Source organism: Nannospalax galili, unplaced genomic scaffold (genome assembly GCF_000622305.1).
Source record: "Nannospalax galili isolate Female #2095 unplaced genomic scaffold, S.galili_v1.0 scaffold264, whole genome shotgun sequence".
Classification (NCBI taxonomy): Eukaryota; Metazoa; Chordata; class Mammalia; order Rodentia; family Spalacidae; genus Nannospalax; species Nannospalax galili.
This window is the reverse complement of record NW_008352391.1, coordinates 1,802,044-1,814,895: the sequence shown is the minus strand read 5'-3', so window position 1 is coordinate 1,814,895 and position 12,852 is coordinate 1,802,044. Positions and strand designations below refer to the sequence as shown.

General features: G+C 41.4%; 1 protein-coding gene across 1 annotated transcript in view; it reads left to right on the top strand.

Moving 5' to 3' along the window:
• Frem2 (FRAS1 related extracellular matrix 2) overlaps positions 1–12,852 on the top strand; it is a 171,125-nt gene that overhangs the window by 137,878 nt on the left and 20,395 nt on the right. Inside the window, exons 15-16 of the mRNA XM_008849363.1 lie at positions 2,278–2,409; positions 2,634–2,965. Coding sequence (XP_008847585.1) covers positions 2,278–2,409; positions 2,634–2,965 — 464 coding nt within the window. The remainder of the gene's footprint in view (positions 1–2,277; positions 2,410–2,633; positions 2,966–12,852) is intronic.

Below are 12,852 nucleotides of genomic sequence, written 5' to 3'. Positions count from 1 at the left end.
TCATTTTTTTTACAACAATCTTCATTAGAAAACAAGCTCTCATTCACACATTTAATGAGCACCTATGATGTGCTAGACCCAGAACCTTACACCGGTGATAAGGATAAGGACAATGCCCATCCTCCAGGAGTCCCTAGGAAAGTTGAAGGCCCAGATAATTTGAGTCTGGCTCAACACAGAGGAGATGCTGATGTTGAATCTTGAAAACATGGGAAATGACTCTAAAGAAGCAGGAAAGCGCATGAACTCTCTGGAAGTGGCAGGCAAAGGCGCAAGAGAGCGTTTGAGAGGAAGAGGAGAGACAGTCAGGTCTGGACAGGGGCTGGGGCACTATACCATGCGAAAGAGCCCAGCTGGCTGTTGGATGCCTGGGAATCTGTTGGGAACCCAGGGGAAGGTAGAGAAGCTTTGCACAAACCTGCACCTTATTACTGAGATGGAGGCTGTATTGGAAGCTGGAGCCAAGGACACATGCTTGGAGGTCAATAATAGGACGTAACTAGGTATAACACTGAAAAGAGGAAACCCACTTTATAAAACCAATCCTTCACTGAGAATAAACACATTTAAATATGCTGTTGTTGTTTTGGTTTGAGTATGAGTTTGGTGGGCTTAAGATTTTTTTTTATTTTATATGTGTGAATGTTTGCCTACATGTGTGTAAGTGTACTATGTGTGCCTGCAGAAGCCAGAAGGGAGTGTCAGATTCCCTGGAACTGGAGTTACAGGTGGTTGTTAGTCACCATGTAGGTGCTGGAAACTGAACCTGGGTCCTCTGTAACAGCAGTTAGTGCTCTTAAGAGCTGAGCTGTCTCTCCAGTCCTTTGGGTTTGATTTTTTTCAGTGCTGAGGATGAAATCAGGGCCTTACATAGGTTAGACAAGTGCTGTACCTGTGACAGTCACATTCCTAAATTAGATTGCTTTTAAAAATTATGTGTATACATTTCTATTTTTAAATTTTCTTTTTGCTCACCGCATTCAGAAGTATATTTAGGACTTGAAATCTTTTTAATTTTTACAAAAATTTTATTGACAATTTCATACATGCATATAAGGTGTTTTGATCAAATCCATGCCCACTCCCTCCCCTCCAACATTCCCCCCTCTGAGGAGGTAACCCTAAAATCTTTTAAAGATTAGATACAAGCTCCCAAATACTTTTGACATTTTTGGCCTTTGGAACAGAGTGTGTTGCTAACAGGCCCAAGGACATTTTGACTTTCAGCCCAGAAACTGGCTACATTTCTTTGGGGTCTTTTTACCCTAACTGCCTAGGCAATTCCTACCTCCTATTCTTATCACGCCATCCTCTGAAGGCGTTACACAAATTGCCAGTAAGGAATAGGGACGCAGACCGCTCTGGCTTCTTCCATGCTGAAAAGGGACGCAGGGTGAGGGAACTGGAGTACCCCTTCAGTGGGCCTATCTAAAAGACTCCCAAATTGCATAACTCTCGTCTCTAAGGGGAAAAGAGTCCTTGAATCATGAATAGATGTGAAGGAGAAGTAAAGGCAAGAGTAATTAGCATTACAAGTTCTCGACAGGGAACTAGAAAAAAGTCAGAACAGGGCAATTTTCAAATGTACATATGAGAGGACTTGAATCATAACCCAGTGAGGCTCCAGGTTCAGTCCACAGCACTGTTAAAACACACACACACACACACACACACACACACACACACACACACCACTTTTAACATACTGATAAATAAATACATATTTCATAATTAATCATACTATTCTAGGGCAAAACTCAGATTTACTTAATTTTACTACACTTTGTTGGTTTTGCATTTCAATCATTTTCATTTTATTTGCTCATATAGTATATTAAAATAACTTTGTGAATATGTTCCTGATCTAAAATGTGCAGCACATACTAAGTCAATTGAATAAGAACTATTTTCTGTCATGCTGGGTGTGGTAGTGCATGCCTTTAATTCTAGCACTCCGGAGGCAGAGCAAGTGGATATCTGTGACATGGGGGCCAGCCTGGTCTACATAGTGAGTTCCAGGACAGCTGGGGTGACAGGAAGATGCTGTCTCAAACAGAAAAAAGAAAAAAGAAGGAAATATTTTAAAAGAACTGTTTTCTCTCAAACCTGTTAAAAGCTCTGTGTTGTTAAGAGGTATGGTCCCCTCTCACACATGGTCTTCTGTGTAGTCCACAAGGGATGTTAAGGTAATAGAAAAGCAATAGCACCTTTATTAAATCATTCATTAGGTGTCCTCTGTCATCTTCTTTGATAGTGAATGTGTTTATTTCCCTTGAGGTCTTTGCCAGCCCCGTGTGCCCGGGGTCGTGGGGGCAGAGCCGTTCTCAGCCAAGTTGCGTTACACTGGTCCTAAGGACCCTGACTTCGCAAACCTTGTCAAGCTCACTGTCACGATGCCACACATAGATGGTAGGTGCCTTGGGTAAGCAAGTTCTCAGAAGCATTTTGGGCGGCTCATGACCTGGTTTACTTCACCAAATCTTTAGTTGCCACTTGACCTTTGCGTCCCGCTTCTTTCAACTCTGCCTTCTTTCTACCCAGCTTTGAAAGCCTGACAACTTTCAAAAGCATCCTTTAAAGTTAAATAAATGTCTGGGTGCCCAAGACAGACCAGCTCATGTGCTTCCCTGCAGGTATGCTTCCTGTGATCTCCACAAGAGAGCTCTCCAACTTTGAGCTGACCCTCAGCCCTGATGGCACAAGAGTCGGGAACCACAAATGCTCCAACCTCCTGGACTACAATGAGGTGAAGACTCAGCATGGTTTCCTCACTAACGCCACAAAGAATCCAGAGGTCATAGGAGAGACCTATCCTTACCAATACAGTGCACCTGTCAGAGGCTCTAGTACCCTGCGCTTCTACCGAAACCTGAACCTGGAGGCCTGTCTGTGGGAGTTTGTCAGCTACTACGACATGTCAGAGCTGCTCACTGACTGTGGAGGCACCATCGGGACAGATGGCCAGGTACATATTTTAACATCTGAGCCTGGCTCACTGGATAAACTAACTAGTTTGTTCTGTCAGATTTTTTTCCCCTGAATCTCAACTATTATCGCTGTATTGTCAATCATTAGTCACAAGAGGGTCAAAGGATCAGCATGAATGGTGTGAAAATCCATGTCTATTGTTGAAATAATGTGTCAAAGTACATGCTCTTTTAAATTTTATTTTTATTTTGTGTGTATGAGTGTTTTGCCTACATGTTAAGTTTACCATATGCATGCAATTCCTACAGAGGCCAGAAAAGGACATCAGATTCTCCTGGAACTGGAGTTACTAATGGTCATGATTTGGGTACTGGAAACTGGATTCAGGTCCTCTGCAGGAGCAGCAAGGGCTCCTGACTGCTGAGGCCTGTCTCCAATCAGAAAGTGCAAGTCTTTGTATCAGGAGAGCATTGCATTGTAATTGCTTTAACCTCTAAATTTACCCTGACATTTGAAAATCCAGATAGCTTTTCTTCAAAGTCAACAGTATCATTCTCACGTACATACACGGGTCCTTGTGCTATTGTTTCATAAACCACCTCAGATGATGTTCCCCGTCCTGAGGACCAGACTCATTTTTCTCTTTAATCTCTTCCCCTCCTTTCTCTCCCTGGACCTTTTGTCACTCTCTTCCCTTCCTCTCTAGCTTTTCACTTTTCCTTTCTCTGTTCCATGTCTCCACTATGAACATAGTAAAAAGTATTGCATTGGAAGCTTATTGCTTTTCCTCTATTGAAATCAATGGCTCTTTTTCATACTTCATATTAATACCTATGATACACTCAAAATTATCCTCCCAGATCAAAAAAGATTGCTAAAATGATGAAGAACAGAGTCTCCACTTAGGTAATACTAAAATCTAAACTTTGTATGTTACGTATAATAGAAAATCATAACGAGTATTGGAACTAAAAGCTCTTGCCTGAGCATATTTCTTGCCTGAAATAACAAAAAGTTATAAAAGGGGACATGCATTAAAGTAAGAATGGCATGCAGAATACATCCTGTCTTCAAGATTTATCCAAGGTGAGGCTGGATTCTTAATGGAATTGGCAGTTCCCAAATGTTTATTCTCAACAGCTGTATTTCCAAGGTGTTGAAAAAAACATAAACTAGAGAACACACCCTGAGAGCTGTCAGGTCATCCTTCTTTTTTGGAAGGGGGTCTTTTCTATTCATTCCTTGAGAATTTCATACGATGCCTTTTGATCATATTCATCCCTCTTCCCCAGCTCCTCCCAGATCCCTGTTTCCCTGTTTACCCAACATCCTTTACTCATTTTCTCTTTAAATCCATCAAATCCAGTGCGTGCTGCAAATGTACTCCTGGGTGTGTGGCCACCCACTGGAGTGTGGTTGACCTACCTGGGGTCATACCCTTAAAAAAGATGACTCTCAACTGGGCATGGTGGCCCATGCCTTTAATCCCAGCACTGGGAAGCAGAGGCAGGTGGATCTCTGTGAGTTCAAGGTCAGCCTTGTCTACATAGTGAGTTCCAGGCCAGCTGGGGCTACAGGGGAACCCTGTCTCCAAAATATGAAAAAGAGAAAGAAAACAGACTTTCCCTCCAGAAGCTGTCAAATGCCAATATCTTCTCAGCTAATGGTGGAACTTTGTGCCCATTTCCTCTTTCTCCGTGATGGGATTTTGCCTGGCTTGAGCTTGCACAAGTCTTGTGCATGCTGTCACAACCACTGTGAGTTCATATATCAACTGCCCTGTTGTGTCTGGAAAACATTTTTCCTGTAGTCATCTACCACTTCTTGCTCTTTCAACCTTTCTGCCTCTTTTTCTGTAATCCCTGAGCTTTGGGAGGAGAGGATGTGGTATAGATGTCCATTTAGGGCTGAGTACTCTGCAGTCTCTTATTCTCTGCACTTTGACCAGTTGTGGGTCTCTGTGTTAATTGCCATCCACTGCAAAAATAAGCTTCTCTGATGAGGATTGAGAAATACACTCAGCTATGAGTATAACAATAAGTCATCAGAAATAGGTTACATGCTATGTCCATCTAGCAGAATAGTAATAGTAAGTTTTTCCCCAGGTCCTTTGAACTGTCTAGTCACAGATTCCTGTCCCCAGCAACAATGCCAGGTATGGGTTTCTTCTTGTGGAGCAGGCTTTAAGTCCAATCAGAAAGTGATTGGTAAATCCCATGACGTGCATGTCACTATTGCACCACTGGGCATGTCTTACCAGGCAGGTCACTATTGTAGCAAGGTTCACAACTGGGTAAGACTGATGATTATTTTCCTACTCCAGTAGCATGCATAGCACCTTCCAGCACTATGAAAGTTTGCCAGTAGCGATGAAGCTTCCAGGTCAGTTCTTTCTATGACTCAAGCACATGGTGTTTTCAGCAAATAGGGTCTTACAGTCAAATTCTGGAGGATAACCAAGAGCAATAGTAATAACCAGTAATGTTTGGCGATCTGTAAGACCTCACTAGCTAACAACTCTGAAAGAGGTAACCACTTCCTGGCACTGGACTTTTTTTTTGTTAGCCTATGGTGTCTGGTTAGGGGCATTATTACCCTGTAATAGGGTAACTCCATTAAAACTCTTTGTATATGTGTGTATGCGTATATTGTAGGAAGCTTCTACAGTAGTAAGTTTCCATACCACTTTTCAAAAAGTCTTTAGTATTAGATATCCCTGTCCAAGATCAGGAAATTAGTGAAGGGCAACTGGGGAGGGCTTTCAAAGTAAGGGAGCTAGAATTCAGTGGTATAAAGGGTTAAAAGGAAATAATAAAGCAGGAAGGGCTAAATGTGGTAGGGGATGGAAGGGCAAGGTAAGCGGTCATCCACCTCTTAACCAGTCTATGTGTGTGTGTTAACAAATGACCAGCTTGTATGAAAACTTTCTGAGAGGATTCTTCTGCTTTGGCATTATTGAAAATTAGTCTAATGACAGAGTTCATCCAGTGATAATCAGCATCACTGGATGAACAGACTCTATGTAACTCATTGAAATTTCAGAACCTATTATCAAACTCTGAAATCTTCAGTATAATCTAGACAGTAACAAACTAATGAAACATTTTGATTACTTTCAAAGTGAAGCTTAAACTGGACAGCCCACTTGCCCCTACCTTCTTCCTTGCCTTGAACTTCTGTTTCTCTACCTATTGATATCCTCCTACATTCTCCCCACAGGACACATGCATATTACTGAAATGTAGGTGGAGAAGGAGAAAGCTAAATCAAGGTAGAAGGCTAACACTCCAAGAGATTTCATTCCTTTTTCTCTATTTATTTATGACTCTAGGCAAGAAGAAAATAATCTAATAACAGTCCTAACAATAAAAATAATGGCAAAATCCAGGAATGGTAGCACATGCCTTTAAATCCCAGCACTTGGGAGGCAGAAGCAGGTGGATCTCTGTGAGATCAAGGCCAGCCTAGCCTACATAGAGTTCCAGGCCAGCTGGGGCTACAGGGAGATGCTGTCTCAAATGGTGATGATGATGGTGGTGGTAGTGGTGGTGATGGTGGTGGCAATGGGGCTGGGGATGTGGCTCAGTTGGTTCAGTGCTTGCCTAATATGCATGAGGTCCTGGATTTAACTAGTACTACATGAACCACATGTAGTGGTGTACACCTTAAACCCCATTGCTCAGGAATTAGAAGCAGAAGGATTAGAAGTTCAAAACCATTCTTCTCACCAAAGTGAGTTTGAGGACAGCCTGGGCTATATGAGACCCTGTTTCAACCAAACATAATAACGATGATGATGATGACCACAACGATGACAATGACAATGATAGCTAGTATATATTTAATGTTAAATACATGCCCACCATTCTTCTAAATGCTGTATTTCCACTCTTTCTGACCACACAACAACCCCATAAGAATCAATACCATTTTACCTGCTTTTTTATAGATAAGAAAGAGGAAGCAAAGAGAGGTCAAATACTTTTCCCAAATCCATGTAGCTTGCAAGCTTGTGTTGGTAACTGTACCATGTGCTTATCTTGAATTTTAATGGAGCAGATGATGTAAAAATGGATGCGGTCACAGATGGTGTTATAAGAAAGCCAGTGAACATTTATTTCCCTTTTGCTCAGTGGAAAGATGCTGCACAGCAGCCATCATGGGAAGAGTGCTCCAAAATCCATCCACAACCACTGTGGAAAAACAAAGCAACTGCAGGTTCTGCCCCTGGTGAGGCTTCAGCTGAGGGCAGGCAGCCCCATTTCAAAGGCTGCAGTTTTCATGAGGTGGCACCTGGAGCTAAGCCAATCAACCGCATCTTATCATAAAGCTCTCTTTGATTCAACCTTACGATTTCATGAGTTTTACAAACTTTTACATTTCTGAATTTAGAATTGGAAAAAAATGGGTAAAAATAACAGTGAGGCATCAGCATAGGTGACATGTTTTTTAGGAGTGTCTTTGTGGGCTTGCTGACCACTCCCATCCACATGCAATTCTGTTTTCACTTGCCAAGAAATATTTCATAAAGCCTTAGCCAAACACCAGGTAGACACTGCCTCCCCTCGCTGGCTCCTGTCCTAGACTTTGGCACTTTGGCATAAGGTAATCACTGTGCAAACAGCTTTTATTAACTTATATTTGCTTTTTCCAGGAGCAATATGATGAGCTGAATTTTATATGTGTCCTTAGTAACCTACACTTATCAGCATGAAATATTGCCAAGTCTCTTCTGTGTTGTATGAGTAAGTACATGTGTGCATGCGTGTGTGCGTGCATGTGTGTATGCGTGTGTGTGTGTGTGTGTGTGTGTACGTGATTAAAAATCAGTTCTGTCTTCTCAAGATTCCCAATTCAGACTATTTAACATATAAGCATATAAGAAAGAATTTCCAGAGCTGGGTGTGGTGGCACATGCCTTTAATTCCAGCACTCAGAAGGGAGAAGCAGGTTTACCTCTGAATTAAGGCCAGCCTTGTCTACATAGTGAGTTCTAGATCCTGTCTCAAAAAAAAAAAAAAAAATCCAGGGTAGTTATGTGCTGACTACAAGGAAGTTTGATTAAACATTTTGCAGTGTGACTACAGGTGTCTTCAGCAGCAATGTCAAGACTATGTTTAGGCTTCTTATTCATTCAGTAAATAAATGGTCACTTAGCTCCTAGTGTGTAACAGGAAGCACCCCAGGGATCCAGTGAGGACCCCAGACAAAGTTCATATACCTGCACTCAGACTTATAGAAGCTGGCTCCTCACTCTTTAAAAGGTCAAGAATTTTACCTGCTAAGAAAAATAATTTGGAAATTCTTTAATTATATTCAACTTTAAAATCCCTTTTCATCACTAGTTTGAAAAGTATAAAGAGAGAAATAGCAAAAAGAGAAAAAGGAAAAACGCAGATTAATGAATGATTCTGTCCCACCTCCATGCATGTCCCATATTTTTTTTTTTAAAAAAAAATAAAGGTTGTTTGGGCATGCAATGAAAAACACCTGACAGAATATAAACTTGTTTTTTTTTTAAAAAAACAATTGGAATTTTTTGTGATTTTGCTCTTGAAAACAAGTTATTTGAACAATAGAAAACATTCCACTTTAATTGGAGGCTTCACAAGGTGGGATTTTATTTATTTTATTTTATTTTTTTCTGGTCTTTTTGAGACAGGGTCTCTCTCCCTCTAGCCCTAGCTGGCCTGAAACTCACTGTGTAGACCAGGCTGGCCTGGAACTCACAGAGATCCACCTGCCTCTGCCTCCCAAGTGCTGGGATTAAAGGTGTGCTCCACGATGCCCTGCAAGGTGGGGTTCTTAACTTTCTCACTTTGTTACGTCTACAGCAGCTGATAACATTGTCTAACTGCAGAAATGCCACCCAACTACAGCATGTTCTGACCACAGGAAATCCGCAGTGTGCTTGTAGGAGAGCACAGAGTGGTTTCAGAAATGTAAACAAATGTTTTTCTGAGTTGATTTGTTTGAGGGATAATTTAGCCTCCTTTTGTAGTTGTATTTGATTTACAAACCCAAACTTTAAGGCCAGAATATGTCAGAGGCCATGTCTTTTCATCCCATTGTTTTAAGCCACTCTAAATCATTCACGAGCAATCCAAAATACACAGCTTTCATGAATTATGTTGCTATCTATTTTTTCAGATTTAGCAATTACTTTTTGTAATGATTTGTATTTTTTTTAAACAAAAGTGTTAACTGCCATCTGTTGAAAGAAAAACCTGCATTAGTGAGAGTTGAGAGATGCACTATCTATAGGTATAACAATAAGTCATTATGAGCCAGTTTGATACTATACCTCTTTAGCAGAATGATAGTAATAGGTTCTCCCCTATGGTCTGTTACCTGTCTAGCCACAGGTTCTTGCCCTTATAACAGTGCCAGGTATGGACTCTATCTTGTGAAGCAGGCTTTAAATCTGATTAGAAAGAAGTTGGTTACTCCCATACTGTTCATGCCACTATTGCACCAGTGGGTCTATTTTGCCATGCCAGTTGTTATTGTAGCTCACAGGGTTCAGAGCTGGGTAAGGCTGATGATTACCTTTCTCTGCCAATAACATGTATAACACCTTCTAGTACTATGAAAGCTCGTCACCAGAGATGAAGCTTTGAGGTCAGTATGAGCTTGAATTCTCATTGTTTGTTCTGTGACTTAGGCATGTGGTATCTTTAGCAACAGTGTCTTACCATCCAGTTCTGCTGGGTAATCAAGTGCAGTGGCAATAGCCAGTATTGAGAATCTGTGGGATCTCTCTGGTCAACAATTCCAAAAACAGGGAATTCATTCCTGGCATTGAGCTTTTCATTTGCTAGCAACATGCATAGAATGCTCAGCCCTAGACGGGACACCTACATCTCACCATCTCCTCCCGAGGCTCAGGGAGCCTTGTGGAAGAGGGGGCAGAAAGATTGTAAGTAAGGTGGGGATTGAGATGGGGGCGCCTAAATGTGATCAAAATACATTGTATGAAATTCTCAAATCAATATAAATACTAAAGAGATGAGCATATCTGTGTAATAATAGTGGGAGAATTAGTGGGATTTTTTAAACTTGTGTTTGTTCTCTAGAGTTCCACAATGACATTACTAATATTTTAAAATATTTCTATGGATTTAAGAATTTCATATATTTTAATCATAATCAGACCCCTTCCCCTCTGGCCACCCCCACCTTGCTACACCCCACCCACTTCATGTCCTCGATTATTATTAGTCTTTTCTGGTAAGGCCTATTGAGTCTAATCTGTGTTTCTCAAATGCTCTTGGATGTGGCTCTATCCCATGTATCTTGGTCAACCTGTTGGGGTCACATCCTTAAAGAGATCTGATTCTCCCTCTCCCAAGAGCTATTAATTGTCAATGAGTCCTCAGCTAGGACTGGGGCTTCCTGCCCACCTCCCCCATCCTTCCTGGGTTTTTGTCTGGTTTGGGTTTGCACAGGTCTTGTGCATGGTGTCAGAAGTGCTGTGGGTTCATATGTGCAACTACCCAGTAGTGTCCAGACAGCACAGTTTTCTTGTATCCATCTACTGTCTCTGGCTCTTACAATCTTTCCACCCCCCTCTTCTGCAATGATACCTGAGACTTTGGAAGAGAGGGTGTGGAATAGGTGTCCCATTTTGGGTCAAGCACACCCAAAGAATAAATCCCTTATTCTCCTCACACTGACCAGTTGTGGGTCTCTGTGGTAACTGCCGTCTGATTCAAGAACCTTCTCTTGTGAGAGTTGAGAAATTCTCTAATTGACCTGACAAGGAAAATTCTTCATACTCATAACTTTTGATAGGTATATATTTCCCTTTTGAGTATTTCAACATAATATACTCACCATCTTTCTATACGTTTTCATTTAGATTATTTGTAATTCTATATTACAGAGATCCATTGGCATTGTCTTTAATTCTACAGAATTTATGTTCTAATATTGATGCTTACCCAGAGTCTGTGCCTTCCTCTCTGATTTATAGACCTTCACAAGGGCTGCAATTGGACCTCTTTCTGCCAGTTATTCTTAGGTGTATGTTATCAGAGAACTTGATTAAATTTTTTTTGAGTATTTCATAAATGTGCACCGTATTTACATCATCACCACTCTCCCTCTCCCCTTCCAACTCCTCCTATTTCCCCCTCAAACACCCTCTCAAATTCATGATTTCTTTATTTATTATTGCTACATGTGAATGCACAGCCTACTGAGTCCTAGTGATGTTTGTAAATGTGTTTAGGGCTGACCACTTGGGATGAAATAATGTATCAGAGGGTTCATCCCTGGAGAAAACTAATTCTCCCTCTCTCAGAAGCCATTTGATTGCCTGTAGTTTTTCATCTAGGGATGAGGCCTTGTGAAACTTTCCTGACACACTGGTGTGTCAACAGGTTTTGTTTAGGCAACCTTATTATTGTGATTTCAGGAACGCAGCTTCCCTATCATACCTAGAAGATACTATCTAGCAGAAGGCACCGTGATCCTCTGGCTCTTACAGTCTTTTTGCCCCCTCTTCTGCAATGTTTCCTGAACCTTAGCTGTAAAGGTTGCGTTGTGGATGCACCAGTTGTGGCTGGGTGTGCCACAGTCACTTATTGTCTGTATTCGACCAGTTGTGGATCTCTGAAACGCTCTCCATTCACTGCAGAAAGAAGCTTCTTCAATGAAGGGTGAGAGCTACACTTACCTGTGGGTATAAGGAGAAGTATTTAGAATACAGTTAGAAATTATATTGATTTAGGGAAAAGGCAGTAGTAGGTTCTCCTCTAGGACCTCTGACCTCTCCAGCTATGGATATTTGGCTAGGTTTATAGTGCCAAGTATGAGTGGACCTAAGTCCAATTACTTGTAGTTACCCTCAAGATAAAAGTTCTATTATTTTACCATTAGAGCTGTCTTGCCCAGTCACCATTCTTGTGGTTCCTAGGCATTACTACTGGGTAGGACCACTGATTGCTTTTCTCCCTTGGCAAGCTGCATAGCACTTCTGATACTATGAGAGCTAGTCCTCAGTGGGGAGACTTCCAGGTCAGTTCCAGGTAGAGTCCTCCAAGCCCTGTATTTAAAGTGTGTGGTGAAGATCTTGTGTTCAAGTTCTGGGAGGCAGCCAATGGCAAAGGCAATGGTGATAGCCTATGCTGTTTAGGGGGGATCTCTTGGACAACTTGAAGGGAGGTTTCCTATGCCTGGCACTGAGGTTTTTGTTAGTCTGTGCTCTTTGGGTGAGCATTATTACCCCATGTGGCATAATTCCATTAAAATTATATACTAATATATATTACATATATATGCTATATATGTATTTTAAGTAAGCTCATAAAATAATACGCTTCCCTGTGGCTTTTCAAACATCCTCAGTGTTGTCTCTCCTTCCTCCCTCCTCCTTCCCAGTTAGAGTCACCCCTCTCCAGAGAACCTCCCCCCCCACTTCCTCCATGATCCCTTTCTACTGGATTCTGCAGTTACTTCAGGTGGTATACTCACGTCTCAAGATTTGGTGCTAAGTTCCAAATAAGAGAGAACATGTGATGTTTTTTCTGAGACTGGGTTGCCTCGCTCAGCATAGTATTTTTCAGTTCTATCCATTTAACTGCAAGTTTTATGATTTCATTTTTTTACAGCTGAATAGAATTCCGTTTTCTATATGTACCACATTTTCATTTTCCATTCATCAGTTGAAGGATATGTAGGTTGTTTCCATTTCCTAGCTGCTGTGAGTAGCACGACAGCAGACATGGCTGAGCAAGTATCTATGCCAAGGAATGGTAGATATATCTTTAGCTCTGTGGGAATTCTCCATACTCATTTCCACAGTTGTTGCACTAGTTTGCATTCCCAGTGAATGAGGGTTCCCCTTCCCCTGGATTCTTGCTGGTATTTCTTGTCAGTTGTTTTCTTGATCTTACCCATTCTTTTTTTTTTCCTTTTTTT